This window comes from Dermochelys coriacea, chromosome 3, assembly GCF_009764565.3.
Source record: "Dermochelys coriacea isolate rDerCor1 chromosome 3, rDerCor1.pri.v4, whole genome shotgun sequence".
Classification (NCBI taxonomy): Eukaryota; Metazoa; Chordata; order Testudines; family Dermochelyidae; genus Dermochelys; species Dermochelys coriacea.
In genome coordinates this window covers 100,315,427-100,335,709 of record NC_050070.1, presented here as the reverse complement: position 1 = coordinate 100,335,709, position 20,283 = coordinate 100,315,427, and the positions used below count along the sequence as shown (strand labels likewise).

General features: G+C 39.2%; 1 protein-coding gene across 5 annotated transcripts in view; it reads right to left on the bottom strand.

Moving 5' to 3' along the window:
* Positions 1 to 20,283, bottom strand: part of L3MBTL3 (L3MBTL histone methyl-lysine binding protein 3) — a 168,792-nt gene that overhangs the window by 107,233 nt on the left and 41,276 nt on the right. For all 5 annotated transcript variants that reach the window (XM_038397744.2, XM_043510933.1, XM_043510934.1 and 2 more), the window contains 4 exons: positions 15,350 to 15,434; positions 9,229 to 9,320; positions 5,051 to 5,155; positions 2,445 to 2,580 (listed from right to left, as the gene is read on the bottom strand). In XM_038397744.2, the coding sequence (XP_038253672.1) occupies positions 2,445 to 2,580; positions 5,051 to 5,155; positions 9,229 to 9,320; positions 15,350 to 15,434 (418 nt within the window). The remainder of the gene's footprint in view (positions 1 to 2,444; positions 2,581 to 5,050; positions 5,156 to 9,228; positions 9,321 to 15,349; positions 15,435 to 20,283) is intronic.

Below are 20,283 nucleotides of genomic sequence, written 5' to 3'. Positions count from 1 at the left end.
GAAGGGTTATAAGTGGCTGCAGGAGCTGAAAGTACAGTTGAAAGGCATAAAAAGAAAACAAGGAAAGGCTGGGCTAAGGTAAGCAAAAGCATTGACTCAAACTGTGACAAGGCTGTGGACCCAACTGATTTCACACCAGTATAAATCAGGAGTACCTCCACTGAAGTCAACAGAATTACGCAGCGGTAAAACTAGTGTGAATGAGACCATAATCAAGCCTAACGTGGATCTCTTTCACCTCAGGAAAAAAAAGGGGGCCTTTTATCTGGGTTTATTCATATTCCAGAAAGGGGTTATAGTACTTTTTTGTATTATGAGAACTACTGTCACTGACACAGAGAGAGACCCTACAATGCGACAGCAGTAACAACCTTCAGCTCCTTTAGAAACGTGCACTACATTTACACCATCATATGGAATGGTGCAGGTTCAATTTCATGTCATGTTCCTTTGCTACGAGAGCCAGCAGAGGCTATCAGTGCTATTGAAGCGGCATACTCAGCTCCCCTGTGAATGGGGAATAATTACCTGCTCCACAGCATCACCGGAAGCTAAGCTTAGCCTAGCAACTGCTGTGAATTAGGGCAAACTCTTACAGGGAAGTAAGAGCATATCAGAATTAGTTAACAGTCTTATTCAGGAGAAGGTTTGGAAAGAAGTGAACTCATCTAGCCAGGAAGAGAAGAGATCCAGTGGACCATATGACAGGAAGAGAAGCAATCCTAGGGTGGAATGAAACAAGCTAGCCCAAGGGAAGAGCCCAGAATGTATTTGCTTGCCCTGGAGAGGAGTGCAGTAGCACAATCCTGTTCTCCCAAAGACCTGGGATGCCTTGGGGATAGTAGAACCACACTGCACTGCACTGTATATTGATGAACCCCTTCTAACAGACATGGTTATGCAGAGGGGTGTTAATGATAGGCTGCAGTTTCCCCCAGTTAAAAGGAGGTTTATCCACCACATGAGGCCTTAAGAGCGGTGCAAAAATAATTTTAAAAAAACATTTCATGTTACATCAATATACAAACCAACAAAAAATACCTGAACAAATTTTCCCCACATATGACTTTTATGACTTTTCAGGAAAAATATGACTCAGAGGATGAGATCTTGTATAGCAGCTCTCCTCCAGCAGCAGTATTTGATGACTACGAAATGAATAAGCCTCCAAAACCAGGGATTTATAAGCTGACAAAACCTCACCACTGAGTACACACAGTATTTGAACAACTGGATTGTAACTACCTATTCATTTAGCACATGAAATCCATGACTCCAAGAGGATAGCGGCAGGGGAGAATGGCTTTTGGGAAATATTTTAAATAGTTTCAATAAATGACCAATTTTACACAAACTAACTATTCAGGGCTACATTACAACCAAAGAGAATAGAAGTTGCATTGTTGGAAGGCAGCGTGGAGTGTGGCTGAACCAGGTTGGTGTTTGAAGGCATTCTGCCTTGTGAGGATACCTGGCTAGCCTACACCTCCCACATTAAAATAATTAGATATTTAAAATCAAAGTAAGTAAGCAAATGAATAAGGCACATTACAACCAGTACACATCACTCAGATAAAATATTGCATGTTGTTATTTTGCAGTCTGATACCCTTATCCTTTATTTCCCCACTGAGATCTGTCACCTCTCGTTGACTTTGTATCAAACTCTCTCCTCGGGGCAGGGACACTATCTTTATTTGTCTGTACAGCTCCATATACGCTGATGGTGATTTATAAATAACAAAATAATAATGGCCAGCTGTGGGGCATATTTAAAGGACTCATAGTTGGCCTTCAGCCCTCATTTTGGGCAACCCATTGTAAGTTATTAAAGGGCTACAAGTTCAAGGCCTTTGAAGTGTACAAGGCACTAAAGATGCTAGTATTCCATAGCAGCCTATGTATTTTGCTTTTATTTTGGGGCTAGTTTGGTCTCTTCATGCTCCCATCATGTTCTCTTTGAATAACTATTCTGATCATTTTGCTTTTTAGTGTGTCTCATAGTTTTTTACAAAAGCACAGTCTTTCCTTCCCTTTGCCTCTTTGTTCTTTCATCTGGCTGCACAGGATCCATTAATGCTTTGCATTTACCTTTCTTTCACCTTTTCACAATGAAAGCTATCAGCTCACGAAGCTAATTATCTACAGTCATAAGATGGAAGCAAAAGAGAAATGAACAGGTTGACTGCCCTTATTGTATTGTGATTTGGAATACAAATCAAGACATTTCAACAAAAAAGCAGTTATGTACTCTACTGGCGATTCACAATACCATTGTATATAACATGTTAGATACCCCCAAACAGCTGAATAAAAGAAAAAGATTTGATGCCAGAAACTTATCAAGATGAAGGAAAATACTGCTGCCAAAGAAAGCTCAGCATTACATGGATAGCAACTGTCTGAAAGATAAACAAATCTTTAAGTTGAAAGTTAGACAATACCTTTTGGTGGATGAAGTTTGTGACCTGTTTTCTCGCACCATCCAGCTGGATGAATGTCTGAAGAATCAGCATTCACCCAGAAGTCGTAACAATCCAAGTAGTCATCAAAATGGAGTCGTATCCTGTAGCCTAAAACCTAAAAACAGTTTGCAAAGTGTACAACTTAGTAAAAGTACACTTGAATATATTAGTCTCTGTACTACAATATATTCAAGGTGCATTCAACCAACTTTTTATTTTTGTTCATGCTAATAATATAAAAACAATGCAGCTTAATAAAGGGAACAACAAAAAGCAAGGCTGCAACACATCTGAGCACCTCTCTGATGAAAAGTGCTGTGTAAATGCTAATAATAAAATAATAATAATAATATTCTTCATTCAGAGTACGAGTGGCACTTAACATAGTGCTAAAAGAAAATAGAAACCTGAGAGATGTGTCCAGAATACCTCTTTTGGAGAACAGGTCATTATAACAAGGAGATTATGAGGGTCATTATGTAAGAAAAAGTGTAAATGTGAAAGGGGAGATCCCAAAGGACCCTATTCCGCAATAAAAAGTCACCTTAATGCCTAAGAGTGAAAGAGGAATTGCATCTCCTCTTTACTGCTGAAGGCTCCTGGTGGCTAAATGTCCATTTGTTCATGTGCCATTTCCCACACTTTTCTGGGTGCCAAATGCCACTACTATCCTATAACCAGTTGTCAAAGCATCCAGCTTCCCCAGGATATCTTGTACAAGGCAGTCTATTTGTCAAAAGACAAACCAAGCATATTGAGAATTTAGCGGTGGCTTCAAATAGATCAAATTTAGTATCAAAATAAGCAACAAAAAGGAATTCATGTACTCTTTGCACTATTCTTTCATATTTAATTTACTCAAACCTGCCATAACTTAAATGTAACTCAAACTGAAAGAATTTTCAGTTTGCCACATTAGAATTTCACAGAACCCAGGGCACTTTGCCACAGAATTTAGATCCAGCTTACTACAGAGTACTTAAGGCCTTGGTTATACTGATCTTTGAAGTCAGCATGTACAGTAGAAGACATGTCAGAAATAGATATTTCCAAAAGGAGCATATGATTAGAGGCTGTGGAGGGGCTCAGAAATGGGGGAGGGGGAGAATAACTAAACTAAACTAGGACTATGGAAATATAATCACAGTGGTACAAAATAATGATGGTACACAAGAATGAATATCAGGTGTTCCTGTTTTCCCATTCCCTAACTAAGGAATTAAAAGAGAGAGAGATGAAGATCTAATTCTGTCTCTCTTAATTACACAATTAAAATCCATAGAACTATTCACAGGGTTAGATACTAGCCAATGTAAGTAAAGTTGGCAGAATTAAACCTGTAGTGTAAAATTAGTCTGTGGAACTTGAAGCTACAGGTCAATAAAATAGAAAAATGATTACCGTATATACTCGTTCATAAGCTGGATTTTTTTTAGTAAGAAAGGGAAACACCAGAGAAAGGGGTTGGCTTATGAACAGGTATAGAAAGGGAGAGGTGGGACACAGCCCCTCCCCCCAACAGAGGGAGCAAGGAGAAGCAGCACAGCCAGCAGAGCCAGAAGGGAAGAGGCGGGTCAGAGTCTCTCTGCTTCTGTCCACGCGGCTTTCCCCCCAGCCTCTGAAGCAGCTGCAGTTCCGGGGCTGGCAGGCTGCAGCCGCGCCGCCCGGCCTGCCGGAGCAGCTCCAGGCAGGCCAGAGACATCCTCCCCTGGCCCTCCCCAGATAAGGTGAGACGGGATGGGAAGAGTGTGGGGGTCCTGGGCTAGGGGTGAGGTATTATGGGGGGTGGTCACAGGGGTTACGCCCATGACCCCCAGCTTCTCCCCCCAAAAAAATTTCCCCACCAGTTGCTCTCCTGGCCCATCAAGGTAAGCAGCTGGCGCACTGGGACACTTTGTTTACTTAGGTTTACCTCCGTGCATGCGGACACTCGAGGTAAACAAACCATCTCGGCCACCAGCAGCTTATCCTGATGGCCCGGGAGCCAAAGTTTGCTGACCTCTGAATTATAGGGTCGGCTTATGAATGGGTCATAAAAATTTTCCATTTTTTACTTATCCATCTTGGGGCAGGGGTCGGCTTATAAACGAACCGGCTTATGCTCCAGTAAATACGATAAATAATGTTATGAATGAGTATAGCATCTGTAGTTAGAATAAAAATTCAAGGGCTATCAATTTTCATGCATCTTTATGTTCTTTATATTTTCTCTTTTAAATATAGATTTCTCCAAATTACAGAATTGTACAGATACTTGTGTCACCATAACACTATAATATTATGTATATGTATTCATATCCATGAACATGTGTAATTTCCTTGATATTTAGGAATTGTTTTTAATATGATTTTTGGTACAAGTTAATACAATTTTATTCATTAGGAAAAAATATTCCACATGGTATAGCATTAGGCAATTAAAAGCCTAACAATAGTTAACAACTTCCTCTGAAGAATCTGTCACTGACTATTACTGCTAAATGCAGCACTAAACAGACCACTGTTCCAGTATAGTATTTACTGTATTCTTAATATACTTCGATTCTCAGCCTCACACTTCATTCAGGTACAGTTCTGGTGCTTACCTCAGCCACAGTGAGAATGCAGTACATTGACTGGTGTTCTGGATCCACTCCTTCCAGTTTCATTCCTACTTTGAATCCATTTTTGCCATATGGGAAGGACTGATACTGGAATGAACAAAAACAGTTTCAATATTTCAAAAGAAATACTTCCAAAGAAAGTTAAAACACTTGTGTAGTGCAAAACACGATTGTTATTACTTATCCTTATGCAGGCATCTACTCAAAATGAACTTTCACAAGTAAGTACATTTGGGTAAATTTCAAGCTCTTAAAATCATATAACAGAAAAGAGAACTCAGCGAGCCATGGAAAAACTGGCTGACAATGCAGTCGTTAAAGACTTTAAAATGCAGAAAAAAAATCTGTTAGGAGGAGCTACCAGGAAAGGCACTTGAGAACAGTAGAAAATGCTGTGTTTCATCAACTTTTTAAATTACTTTCTAATTAAAAAAACACAGTACTGTAAATTGAATTACTTATTTTGTACAGTGACATCTTCTTGGCAATCACCATTCATGGGTTGATCAGATAAAATACTCTGAAATGCCTTTTAGTCTCTACATCTCAGGCCCTCAAAGATGAGTCACAAAGCAAATACAGAACAGCCTTCATATATAAAGATGGCCTCTCACATGGTAACATTCCCTTAGCTGTGTACAGTAGAGAGAAATATTGGGCTCTGACTAGCCTCTTTTTCCAGGAGGATTTTGGCAATCAATAGAGGACTGGGAACATGAGATCACATGAGGATGAAGTCTAAGCTGCAGCCTTCAAAAAAGGGAAGAGGGCAGAAAGGATGTCTTAGGGAGTCAGGTACCGGCTTCCTGTTATATCTTGACTCTGTGCTCCAGACAAAGTTAGAACTCAAAGTCATCAGTCCTTAATACTTTAATTTAAAGAAAAAAAGCAGAAAAAATATCAATCAAATAAGGCAAGAGAGTGAAACTCTGACACCACCTTTTGTAAACTATTAAGATTTTAAGCTACTCAGGTAAGTAAAGTATTTCTTTTGCACTCAGTGCTGTATGACACAGTCAGTGGTCAACAAAAAATTAAAAAGTGGGGAAGGGTTTTAACATTTTTAAAATTAGGGTCATGCCCTGACAATATTCCTTCCTACAATGGGTTAAGACATAGGTATTTCTACTCGAGTTGAAATTTACACTTTGCAACTCCAGTGTAACTCTGATCAAGCTAGCGTGCTACAAACAGAAGAGCAGCCGCCACAGCATGAGGAGTTAGCTGCCCAAATACATAGGTAGGATCTCAGATGGGATCATACTCACGGCATCCAGCCCACCCCGCTGCTCGCACAACTGTGGCTCCACTTCTATCTTTAATGCGCTAGCTCTATCTAGTGTGAGTAAATCTCCTTGAGATGGAAATGACATTTTATGTGCCAGCATAGACATATGCCATGATTGTAATTAATCACAAAGCAGTAAAATGTACAATCAAAAACATATTATTGCTCGATAGCTCATCTTTAACCACATTCTGTTTTTAATCTCACGATGTACCATTAAAGCTTCATTAAAAATTATCATAGAAACTAATAATCAATGCCCAAAACATTCCTCTAGTAAACACAGGCTTTTTCCATTAAAAGATATAACCTATGATCAGGTCATACACTTTTCTTAAGATTCAGAAAGAAGATTTAAAAAGAATGTATTACATGCTGTATGTACTGATAAATAAAAGCAATGCTTTAATGACAGGGTTGCAGCACGATACACCCATGTGCCCAAAACCTTAGAAGTAGGGAAATAAGAGGAGGAAATATTAGTGCATTCCTTTCCACCTTCATACTGCCTACAACACGGTATTCAATAACACTCTTCAGTGCTCCATAAAGATCTCCCTTCCATCTCTAACAGACACCCAAAAGCAATACATACAACGTAAGTTTGATGAAGCTGGGGAAACACAAAACCTTAAGAGTGATCTCACATGCTTTTATATTAGTTATATCAACATAACAGTACATCTGATTGTCATACATTTGGGAAGTTATTTTGCATTAATCACCACCGAGGTCACTGTTCAGGTTTTGCGTTAAAGTGCAAATTTCATGTAGATGGGGTACATACGCTTTTTGGTACCTCTTGGAAGTGGCTTTTTTTTTTTTTTTTTAAATCATCAGATTTAATTTTGGTAAGTTTATCTTAGAGCACATATTTGCCACTATGACTAAAGAGTTACGAAATACTCAATAAGTAAACAATCCTGATGTATAACTGATATTCTAGGAATCAGCATGTAAGCGGTAACAACATGCTCAAAGGACAGGCCCCAGAGGGTAAGTCTACACTGGAGCTGGGAGCCTCCCAGCCTGAGTAGACAAATACACACTAGAAGGGCTTGAGCGAGTTCAATAAAAATAGCAATGAGGCTCACCTGTCCCGCCAGGCTTCAGAGTCCAACCTCCAGCCCGATACCCCTACTAGTGAGAGTCTGTCTACCCAGGCTGGGAGGATTGCTCCTAGCTGCAGTGTAGACATACCCAGAATGACTTAGATTTCTTGCAAAGGGGGAAGAAAGATGAGAGACTCCCTTCCTCAAATAATTCATCAAACACCAATTTTTCCAGTTATTATAAACTTTCCAAAAACTTCAAATTGCACAGCCAATACATCAAAAATTCTGTAGTTAGCCAAGCATTATAATCCATTTTTTGTGTTACTAAAACTCCAAGTCACAAGATATTCACCATTCTTACCATTATCAAATTGAAACTCTCACAACCTTAACTATGGGTCAGCTCCTGTTGCACCACAATAACAACTAAAGTTTAAAATGTTGTGCAAGATTGTAATTATATCATAGATCACCTAAGATACAATTGCATTGGGCTTACTATATTTACCTTTTTCACAAACATTTCAAGATTTTTTTTGGCAAAAGGAGGCCAGCATAGGGAATGAAAACAATATGGAGGTTCAGGCGGTGGAAACCCTGTTTTGATAAACCCATATGATGTGAGAAGGAATAAAAAGAGAAAAACAGAAGTGGGGTCATAATACAGGAGAGTTAAAAGTATAAAATAAGAGTCAGTTATTTCATTTTACCAGAGCAACTGCTATTTGTTCAAGTCAGAGCTTAGAAAAAGTATCTCTAGAAAAGCTGATTAAAGTATTGAGAACAGTAGGATATTCTGCCTTTCCCTAACCATATGCAGGAACAAAATATTGCAGGGGCACAACCGTTTTCTCTCTCTCTCTCTCTCACGCACACAGTTCCTGTCCCAAAAGAGCTTACAGTTTAAATATGGGAAAAGTGCCAAGAGGTGGATGCAAAAAACAGATAGGGTAGTACAAGGTAACAGTCAGATGATTATGATTAGAATAAGCAGCAGTAATCACAATATACCAGCTGCCTAGACATTTTCAAGTGTTTTGCAAGCATCACAACCAAAAGGTGAGTTTTAAGGAGGGAGCTGAAGGAGGACAATGTACAGGCTTTGTGGATTTTTATTGGGAACTCCCTTCCATGCAAAATCATATGCCATGGGAGAAAGCACTAAGTTGTTTGATGGGAAACTGGACAAATGGGTGACAAAGGTCAATATAGTTGGCAAAGGAGAAGCAGAAGTTGATATTTTGGCACCCAACAGGATGATAAGGAGGACAGGATTAAGCCATGTTGTGTCTGATACAGTGAAAAAGGGGGAGTCACTGAGGGTTGCGAAGTCAGAGCAACAAGCCAGGAAGATGATCTTTGTAACAGACTTGTGAAGGGATGTAAGGAGAACAAGGCATCTGGAAAGCCCAAAAATGAAGAGACTGCAGAAGTCAAGAATGAGAAAAGGAGGTTCTGGATCAGAGTTTTAGCTATGTGAACAGAGAGAAAAGTCCAGATCTTGGAAATGTGCAGAAATGAGCAGAGAGATTTAAAACAGCCTGAATCCTATATTCGATATAGGTTTCATAGGATAACAACACAGTCAGATTTGTGAGTTATTATTAATTCACTGAGAAAAGCTGGGCAAAAGGTGACCTCACACTCTTCATGAATATTTAAGGAAACCTGTTACTTTAATCATTGTCAGACTTCCCTCAGAGCAAACTGAGAACTTACAAAAGTCTTTATATTCTGGTTATTCTACCTTACAAATTAACTTCCTTACAAATTTCATGGTAATGGATGATTAACTTGAGTTTCAGAAGAAAACATACCTCTTTAAAAAGCTTAGTAGGTGCTGCTGTAGCCTTTTCTTCCTCCAAATATGAAGCCCAGCACCATGGTTTCTTTCCTTTAGAATATAAAGCTGTGAAGAAACATACAGTGTTAAAACAAATATTTTTGCAAAATTATTGAATTGCTGACTTCTCAAAGAAAGCAAAATAAAAAAAAATGGTGTGTGTTTCAAATTTCTATTTTGTAATATACATGTATTTAATTTCTCAGGACTTAATACAGAAAATCTATTCAAAAACTACTACTCTACTAACGACCTTATTAAATTGCTAACTACTATTTACAGACAAGACTAACTACTATTTACCCTGACAAGAATACAACAGTGAAGCAACACAGCAGTCACTGCAAGCTCTGACTCACAGCCATGAGTGGTTCAGAAAGAACTACGGAGCGGGCTGGAGTGGGCCTGCCCTTTATATCCTCAGTTGGAGGCATAAGGGTGCAAGTGCTTCCGAGTAGGTACAGATGACCAAGAGTCTCTGGCTTGAATGCCCGGGGAGCTTGTGCACCAACAGTGGACAAGATATACGTGGACAATCACTCAAAGGGGAAGCAAGAAACTAACAGCATAGCAAAACCCAGGAACACTGAAGACCGATGCCTCACAAGCTTTGTCATATAATTAGCAGTTTTGTTCAGATACCTCACTCTGGCCTTTGCCTTCTTCACCCTGTAGCATATATAGCTTGTCATTTTAGACTGTAAGCTCACTGGAACAGGGACAGTTTGCGCAGTGCCTAGCACAGCGCTGCCCTAATCCTGACTGGGCAGAAATACCACAACAGAAATAACTAGCATCATCAATTATAGCATAATTATTTTAACATTTATATAATTTAGATCTGCATAATCTACATCTGTTCTGGGCTCCTCCTGAAGAAAACAAGCAATACCCCCATTTATGGGTAAGTGTTGGGACTACAGAAACTGTTTGGGACTAATACAAACTCGCTTTGTTCATTTGCTCATTTTGTGATTTAAACCATATTTGAACTTAGATCTGTAGATGTGTTGTCTAACAATAACAGATTAAAATGCTTGCTTCTGAATCTAAAATCATAACCTTAATTCAAAATCCTTTTGCTGAAACCACACTTCAATTAAATAAAATAGATTTAATAAATTCAATTAAATAGAAATGTGCACAGATCATTCTGCCAGTGAACAGTAGCATTTCCATCAGCAAACCAGCTTTCCTCCTTTATCATACCACTCACACAGTCTCAGCTTTGGAACAAATGTCTGCATAAATAACACTTAAAATCTTTAGCAGTAAATTACTGTTGTGTCACCCATGGCTCTTCTGCACTCCAGGTGCTTTTGTTGGTTTGCCTGGCTCAGCTCCCTGGTGGGTAGCAGAGCTACTTTAGGCTTTCTGTTTGTTAGTGGCCAGTCAGCTGCTGCTAATGGAGCCTCATTCAATAAGGGTTCACAGTCTATCACAAGAACTATCTTGAAGGGCCATATGCAGGTTTCTGGTGGTGGATCACTGACATTCAACAACTGCTGATTCATCTGATTGTCCTAAAAAAATCTACCATATTAATGGACTGAAATGACTACACTCATTTAAAAATATTTTGTTGTGCTGCTTTGAGTGGAATACGACCCTTTGGACTGATTGTAGCAATTATTCCTAAACATTTCCATAAATGAATCTAAATTTCGTGCACATACTTAGGCTTGGAAGGATTCAATTTTCATCAGTAAATGTCAGTAGACACCACTTTATCTGTATACCTACACAACAACAAAAGATATTTCAAATGAAAATCAAAATTTGTAGATAGGCAAAATAAGAAAAATGCTGTTTGAGAACTTAGTAGTTTGATTTAAGGATATTTACTTTGCATATTTTGATGTTATATTGACAATTTGGGTTTTAATGGTTATAACTTTTTGACTCAAGTCTACAGCAGGGTGGATAAAAATCAATTATTTAAAAAAAATCAAAAAATAGGATTTTTTAAAATTAAAATCAGATTTGTTTGATAAAATGCTTTTCGAGGGAAAAAACCTATCTAAAGATAGCTATAATGTATCTTAATTAAAACTCAAAGTTATCTCATCATGAAATAGGGCTTATAAATTCTAATTCTATAGTATGAGACAATATATTCATGTAATGTTTAAGAAAAGTTTTGTAAATGAGTTCCAATAGTTCATGGATTAGGGACCCAGTCTTCTAGGGGCTTTTGTACGATTATTTAGGTTAATCTTTCTATCTACCCAATGCTCAGTCTAGAGCAGTGGTTCTCAAAGCCGGTCCACTGCTCGTTCAGGGAAAGCCCCTGCCAGGCCTGACCGGTTTGTTTACCTGCCACATCCACAGGTTCGGCCAATCGCGGCTCTCACTGGTCGCGGTTCGCTGCTCCAGGCCAATGGGGGCTGTGGGAAAGGCGGCCAGCACATCCCTTGGCCCACACCGCTTCCCGCAGCCCCCATTGGCCTGGAGCTACTGGATACTATCCTTTTAGATGAAGTTGCGATAAATAAAATAGCTGAAATAGGCAGATCTTCCTTTTACAGTTTCACCTTTAAAGTAGTACTGAGTGTCAGTGAATGCAATGAGTAATACTAAATGAGCAGTATGGTAATAATTAAATAACTGCATTGACTTATTTTGTTTAGGAGAATCCATCCTCAATATATAGGATTCTGAAGACTATCCACCTTCAAGATCACCATCATTTCCTATAGTTTCAGAGTTTTTTGCCAATGACAGTGTTTCAGTCACATCATGTATTTCACATAACCACAGTATATCTGTAGCAAAAAGAAAAAAAAGATCTCCATCATCCAGAAACAACCATAGATAAGTTTGTGATAAGAACCAGCAGATTACAAAAAGAGGTCACTGATGAAAAAAATTGCCTGGTTTGTTTATGCAACAAACTCTCCTTTCCCTACGACTGAGAACCCACACTTCATTAACATGGTTCAGTCATTAAGACCAGGATACAGTCCACCGAACAGAGCAGATGTCGCAGGCAAATTGCTGGATAAAGTGTATGAAAGAGAAACTGAGCAGTGTGCAGAAGGTCTAGAGGGTAAAATTGTTAACCTGAGTCTTGATGGGTGGAGCAACGTCCAAAACGATCCTGTTGTATGTGCTTGTGTGACAACAGAAGAAGGGACTGTCTTCCTTACAGAATCAATGGATACATCAGGAAATGCACACGCATCAGAATACTTACAAGAAGTAGCAGTAAAAGCTATAAAAAACTGTGAAAAAAAAATTAAAATGTCTAGTATGCAGCTTGGTCACAGACAATGCTGCAAATGTATCCAAGATGAGAAGAAATTAGAAGAGTCCCAAGCTAATAACATACAGTTGCAGTGCTCATTTGATGCACCTCCTAGCCAAAGACTTCAGTGTTCCAGAAATAAAGGCTAATGTTAAAATTCTAAAATACTTCCATAACAACCACTTTGCAAAAGCTGCTCTGAAAACAGGGGGAGGAACCAAGCTAACTCTCCCACAAGACGTGCGATGGAACTCAGTTGTGGACTGTTTTGAGCACTAGATCAAGAACTTGCCTAATCGGATGACAGTTTGTGAAAAAAATTGTGAAAAAATAGATTGCACTGTCACAGCCAAGGTTCTCAACATAGGGCTTAAGAGAAAAGTTGAAGACATGCTGAGTACCCTGAAGCCTATTTCTGTAGCCTTGAACAAAATGCAGGGAAATAGCTGTTTTGTTGTTGATGCTGTTGAAATTTGGAAGGAACTGAGTGAGATTTTAAAAAGAGAACTATGCAACAACAGAGTTAAATTACAAGCATGAAAAAAAGAATGGGACAAGCACTATTTCCAGCTCAATTTCTTGCAAATATTTGGTACCAGGGTCAAACCTTAACTGCTGAAGAAGAGGAGTTGGCTATGACATGGACATCCAGCAATCATCCCTCCATAATGCCAACTATAATAAACTTCAGAGCTAAGGGTGAACCATTCAAGAAATATATGTTTGATGATGATGTTTTAAAGAAAGTCACACGGGTGAACTGGTGGTGGAAGTCACTTAAGCACTTGGATCAGAGACTGTTGAAGTGATAATCTCATTTTCAACAGCAGTAGCTTCTTCTGCCATTGTAGAAAGAATATTTTCTTCCTTTGGACTAATTCATTCCAAATTGAGAAATTGTTTGGGACCTGAAAAAGCTTGTTTTTCTTTTCCAGATTATGAACAAATAGGCAAATGAAGGTGAAGATGACTGAGTTAGCTGCAGAAGCCAATATCTTACGTTTCTCATGACCTGTCTGACATAGTCAATTTTTTTAAAAAAAATATTTCATTTAACTATTTTAGTTAAAAACAATTTTAACAAAAACAAACCTGATTTTAAAAAACTTGAATGTTTAACTACATTCAAAAATGCGTATGCTTGTTTTGTTAAATTATATGTTTACTGTGAAGAAAAATATCCAGAATACGTAACATTGTTGTTTTAGTTAAATAAAACAATTTAAATGTCTCTCTGATGATGTTCTCCTCCTAATACGGCATGACAAAAAATCCTCCAAATATTAATTATTAACCTGTTAAATTGGAGATGGTTCACCTCCCAATGACTTCGTAAATATCTGCTTCAATTACCTTTGGTAAATGAAATAACCAAACAATCATTCATTTTCTGATATAGCTATAAAACTAACCTGAAAAGTTTTCTAAATAAATCACTTTAAAAATGTATAGTGTGTACATAAAAAATCTAAAAATGAAACCTTCATCTATCTCTGAGTTGTGAAGAATATATATTAAGGTTTAACAACCAACAAGAATGCACTTTTATGTAGAAATCCATGATTAAATCGAGTCTTCCTGACTAGTGATTTAAATCAAATCCACCCTGGTCTACTGTCATTAAATAATTGTCTGACTCCATTTTTATCTGTTCCCCACTATAACTTCTCACAACTGTAAAAATTTAACCCAATAAAAACAGAAAAAATGCTTAAAAATAAATATTATCCATCAAAATTATAAAAAATAAAAATCAAATTCTGCCAAGCCTACCCATATTGTAGTTGTAAACAGTTACTTCTGCTAAATGCACATCCCTGAATGACTGTAAAAGTGAAAGGAGCAATTCTATTTATCCAGCACATCAATGGGTCTGCTTCTCATTTACACTAAGGCAGCATGAAGGAGCCTTAAAATGCATTATATTGGATGCCTACTACAAGCACCTTCACATTGCCAAAGTCATGTAAAGGGGTCTTAGGGTACGTCTACATGGCAACGTAAGCCCGCACTTGAGCTCAGGCTTAAGCCTAGCTTCCCTTGCATCCATGCTGCAACTGCGCTAGCCCAGGACTTGGACCCTGGGTCCCAGGACCCTGCAGGGCTGGAGAGTCTGAGGTCGAGTTAAGCCGGGACCCTATTGCTTTGCAGCATAGACACAGCTCTGCTTGACTCGGGTCCCAGTAGTCAAACAGAAGTATCCCATAATTCCATGGGACAACTTCCTTAATCCTCTCTATCCCAACAATCTGCAATCCATCCAGCTCAGGTCAGCGTTAACCCATTCTCTTTTGAACACTGATTTGGACACTATCAGAAAGGCCCCTGGGTTTGCAATGGAGAGCGAACTGATCAAGACTTTTTCAAAGCAAGCTGCTTCCTAATAATGTCCAGGGCAAGCAGTGAAGTTTTCCCACAATGCACCAAGGTCCTAGGGCTAGAGAGGCCTCTTGTGGGGGAGAGGGGTGCTGGGAACTCTATGACATGGTTACTTTGAATCGGATCTGTGCACTGCAGTGTGGATGTCAGAGCCCTAGGTTTGAGCACGGGTTAGAAACATAGGGTTAAAATTCAATACAGACATTCAAACCCAGGGTGCCCTAACACAGGTCAGCTGACTCAAGTCCCACTAACCCTGGGCTTACATTGCAGTGCAGACATATGCTTAGTGTAAAAGAGACTCAGGCTCCAAGTGTTGGCTACTTTCCTCACAGTTACCTTTAATCCATTAAAAATATCGTAATTGTTATAAATAATTTAAATGGTAGAATTAGAGAATATAAATCCAGTTCTATAAAAACCACAGTTCTCAATAGACAGTTCCCCCCACCTGCTAATTTCAACTTACGTTGCTTTAAAATGGCCATATCACCTTTTCTTTTTCTTCTGGCTCTCTGAGAGACTCTCAGTATCCTCCCTTCATGATTCTCCTCCTAGATTACAATAGGAATTTAATATTTTTATTAGTTTTGCAGTCCATTAAAGCTAAAAGAACATATCCATGGTTTTTACATTTATTAAAAGAGTTATTGTTGTAGCTCTTTCATATCAAACTTCAAGCTGTAAATTTCTAATGGTAAATAAAAAAAATAAAATAAAGGAATAGTCCCAGCAACAGCTATGGACTAAGAGCTATGGACAATTCATCACACTCTGGAACTCAAGCTCTTTAAAACCAGTTGTCATTGTGTGAGCTGTGGAGATTCCAGATCACTGACTCTTCATTCTCCTCTTTAAATAAATAAATAAATAAAAATAAAAGTTCTTCCTCTAACAATTTAGCCTTGTTCAGATGTCAAACTATTTTTTCCCCTTCAAGTTCCTTATGAAAGGTAAACTGACACAGCTCCTTTTTACTTATTATTTGTGCATCAATAGTTGTGCTAACGCCCCACGTAGTTCAGGGATTCATTTGAGAGATTGCTGCAGCAGGAAGGCAATGAAGCAGCTTCCTAAGTTTTGCCCATAAGAATGTCATATGGACAATTACATATTTCCCTCCCACAAGCCAAGAAGCTTCCGCATTTGACTATTCCATAACTCCAAGTCTCCCCCTCAGCTATAGCAAGGTATATAGATTTTCTTGATTGTCATTAGCAGAATGGTTGTAACTAAGAACAACTTTAGTTCTAAAAGGGAAACAAAATTTACCTCCAAATCATAACATGTTTTAACATAAATAAGACAGCATCAAATAGAAAACCATATGACATCCTATGTTTATGATGGTTGTTCTACTACTTTATATTACGTTTGATATAATTTTCATTTTTACTGCTACAATAAATGTTCCAAATAACCTTTCATAATGCATAAGGCTAGAACAGGTTTCAGAGTAGCAACCGTGTTAGTCTGTATTCGCAAAAAGAAAAGGAGTACTTGTGGCACCTTAGAGACTAACAAATTTATTAGAGCATAAGCTTTCGTGAGCTACAGCTCACTTCATCGGATGCATTTGGTGGAAAAAACAGAGGGGAGATTTATATACACACACAGAGAACATGAAACAATGGGTTTATCATACACACTGTAAGGAGAGTGATCACTTAAGATAAGCCATCACCAGCAGCGGGGGGGGGAAGGAGGAAAACCTTTCATGGTGACAAGCAAGGTAGGCTAATTCCAGCAGTTAACAAGAATATCTGAGGAACAGTGGGGCGATGGGGGGGGGAGGAAGAAATAACATGGGGAAATAGTTTTACTTTGTGTAAGGACTCATCCATTCCCAGTCTCTATTCAAGCCTAAGTTAATTGTATCCAGTTTACAAATTAATTCCAATTCAGCAGTCTCTCGTTGGAGTCTGTTTTTGAAGCTTTTTTGTTGAAGGATAGCCACTCTTAGGTCTGTAATCGAGTGACCAGAGAGATTGAAGTGTTCTCCAACTGGTTTTTGAATGTTATAATTCTTGACGTCTGATGTGTGTCCATTCATTCTTTTACGTAAAGACTGTCCAGTTTGGCCAATGTACATGGCAGAGGGGCTTTGCTGGCACATGATGGCATATATCACATTGGTAGATGCGCAGGTGAACGAGCCTCTGATAGTGTGGCTGATGTGATTAGGCCCTATGATGGTATCCCCTGAATAGATATGTGGACAGAGTTGGCAATGGGCTTTGTTGCAAGGATAGGTTCCTGGGTTAGTGGTTCTGTTGTGTGGTGTGTGGTTGCTGGTGAGTATTTGCTTCAGATTGGGGGGCTGTCTGTAAGCAAGGACTGGCCTGTCTCCCAAGATCTGTGAGAGTGATGGGTCGTCCTTTAGGATAGGTTGTAGATCCTTGATGATGCGTTGGAGAGGTTTTAGTTGGGGGCTGAAGGTGATGGCTAGTGGCGTTCTGTTATTTTCTTTGTTAGGCCTGTCCTGTAGTAGGTGACTTCTGGGTACTCTTCTGGCTCTGTCAATCTGTTTCTTCACTTCAGCAGGTGGGTACTGTAGTTGCAGGAATGCATGATAGAGATCTTGTAGGTGTTTGTCTCTGTCTGAGGGGTTGGAGCAAATGCGGTTATATCGTAGAGCTTGGCTGTAGACAATGGATCGAGTGGTATGATCTGGATGAAAGCTAGAGGCATGTAGGTAGGAATAGCGGTCAGTAGGTTTCCGATATAGGGTGGTGTTTATGTGACCATCGCTTATTAGCACCGTAGTGTCCAGGAAGTGGATCTCTTGTGTGGACTGGTCCAGGCTGAGGTTGATGGTGGGATGGAAATTGTTGAAATCCTGGTGGAATTCCTCAAGGACTTCTTTTCCATGGGTCCAGATGATGAAGATGTCATCAATGTAGCGCAAGTAGAGTAGGGGCATTAGGGGACGAGAGCTGAGGAAGCGTTGTTCTAAGTCAGCCATAAAAATGTTGGCATACTGTGGGGCCATGCGGGTACCCATCGCAGTGCCGCTGATTTGAAGGTATACATTGTCACCAAATGTGAAATAGTTATGGGTGAGGACAAAGTCACAAAGTTCAGCCACCAGGTTAGCCGTGACATTATCGGGGATACTGTTCCTGACGGCTTGTAGTCCATCTTTGTGTGGAATGTTGGTGTAGAGGGCTTCTACATCCATAGTAAGAAGAAAAGGAGTACTTGTGGCACCTTAGAGACTAACAAATTTATTAGAGCATAAGCTTTCGTGAGCTACAGCTCACTTCATCGGATGCTGTAGCTCACGAAAGCTTATGCTCTAATAAATTTGTTAGTCTCTAAGGTGCCACAAGTACTCCTTTTCTTTTTGCGAATACAGACTAACACGGCTGCTACTCTGAAACCTACATCCATAGTGGCTAGGATGGTGTTTTTAGAAGATCACCAATGGACTGTAGTTTCCTCAGGAAGTCAGTGGTGTCTCGAAGATAGCTGGGAGTGCTGGTAACGAAGGGCCTGAGGAGGGAGTCTACATAGCCAGACAATCCTGCTGTCAGGGTGCCAATGCCTGAGATGATAGGGCGTCCAGGATTTCCAGCTTTATGGATCTTGGGTAGCAGATAGAATACCCCAGGTCGGGGTTCTAGGGGTGTGTCTGTGCGGATTTGTTCTTGTGCTTTTTCAGGGAGTTTCTTGAGCAAATACTGTCGTTTCTTTTGGTAACTCTCAGTGGGATCAGAGGGTAATGGCTTGGTGAAAGTGGTGTTGGAGAGCTGCCTAGTAGCCTCTTGTTCATACTCTGACTTATTCATGATGACGACAGCACCTCCTTTGTCAGCCTTTTTGATTATGATGTCAGAGTTGTTTCTGAGGCTGTGGATGGCACTGTGTTCTGCATGGCTGAGGTTATGGGGTAAGCGATGCTGCTTTTCCACAATTTCAGCTCGTGCACGTCGGCGGAAGCACTCTATGTAGAAATCCAGGCTGCTGTTTCGACCTTCAGGAGGAGTCCACCCAGAATCCTTCTTTTTGTAGTGTTGGCAGGAAGGTCTCTGTGGGTTAATATGTTGGTCAGAGGTGGACCAGTGACAGTTTCTGGCATGTACATCCAACAGACTTAAGAAATACACGTGTAAAGAGGCAGCTAGCTGGAGGTTTATAATCAGCTACAGCACATGTGGTACCCTGGCAAAGGCAAAAAACTACCACCACCTGGACCCTCCCCCCCACACACACCTTTTACATTTTGCTTCTTCTATATCAGAAATAAATATTTGTGCTGGTATCAAGAAAAGATATGTGAAACACAGAAGAAATGTTTCTCCTAAATGTCAGCAAATAATTATAAGTAACAGCTGTCACTATAACCCAGAGCCTGACAAATATCTATTACAGAGCAAGCAGGCATAACCCTAGAGGAGACCCATGTGCTCTCCTGAAGGCCAGAAAGCTGTGGGAGTTATTTTACTCATGCCTGGAAACATCAGCAACAGAGCATAGTAAGAACTGCACCACAACAATGCAGGTCAAGTATCTAGAAACCAAAGGCAGTATTAAAGCATAGCTAAAATAGGTCAAAGACAATAAGACTACCAAGAAGATGGTGACATGATGCGAATTAAAAAAGTGACACAGCAATCAAAGAAATGTGAAAAACTGCATTGGCTTTAAGCAAAAATACGTTCATTTTGAAGAGATCAAAATAGAGAGATTAAGACAGGGAACTCTGTAAAGTAACATACTGGTTATTTCTTTATCTATACTAAATACAATTTCACAAACTGTGGCTCTCCACAGAATTTTTTTTTTTAATTATCTGGATCATTTCCTGGACACAATGGGCCAAATTCATCCCTGACGTATTACACCATGGATGATTCTGGCCAAATTTCTAATCTTTTTCACCCAGGAGTTGCTACTAGACTTTAATATCTACATTATTTTCTATGGAGGTGCAGTTCATTGCTAGCCATAAGCCAGTACCCTAAGAAAGAACCGAAAGTGTTTGAGATTCACCTTCCCCTACTCGTAATGATGAAAATAAAAACTAGCCACAATTGGATCAAAGAAAATCCTGTTAAATGAAAAGACAGACATCAGAGCAATACTCTGGCAGAGATTTTGCATTTAATAAAAATCAAGAAAATTGAACTTATGTTTCCATAATTGTAATATGATTCTCTTGCAAACAAGCTATTAACTTCCATGCATCAGTTTATGTGCAATGCAAGTAATGATTGTTGTAGAAACTGTATATTCTAATTTCCTTATTTTTCTGTACTTAATGTTCCAACAACAACACTGTCTTAAGCACATTCTAGTCATTTAATTTCCTTGTTTTGTTTCTTTCTAAAAAAGGGGGGAAAAGGAACAGAAAAGTGATAGCTGAATTACTAATTATGCATAGTTAAATATATAACTGAG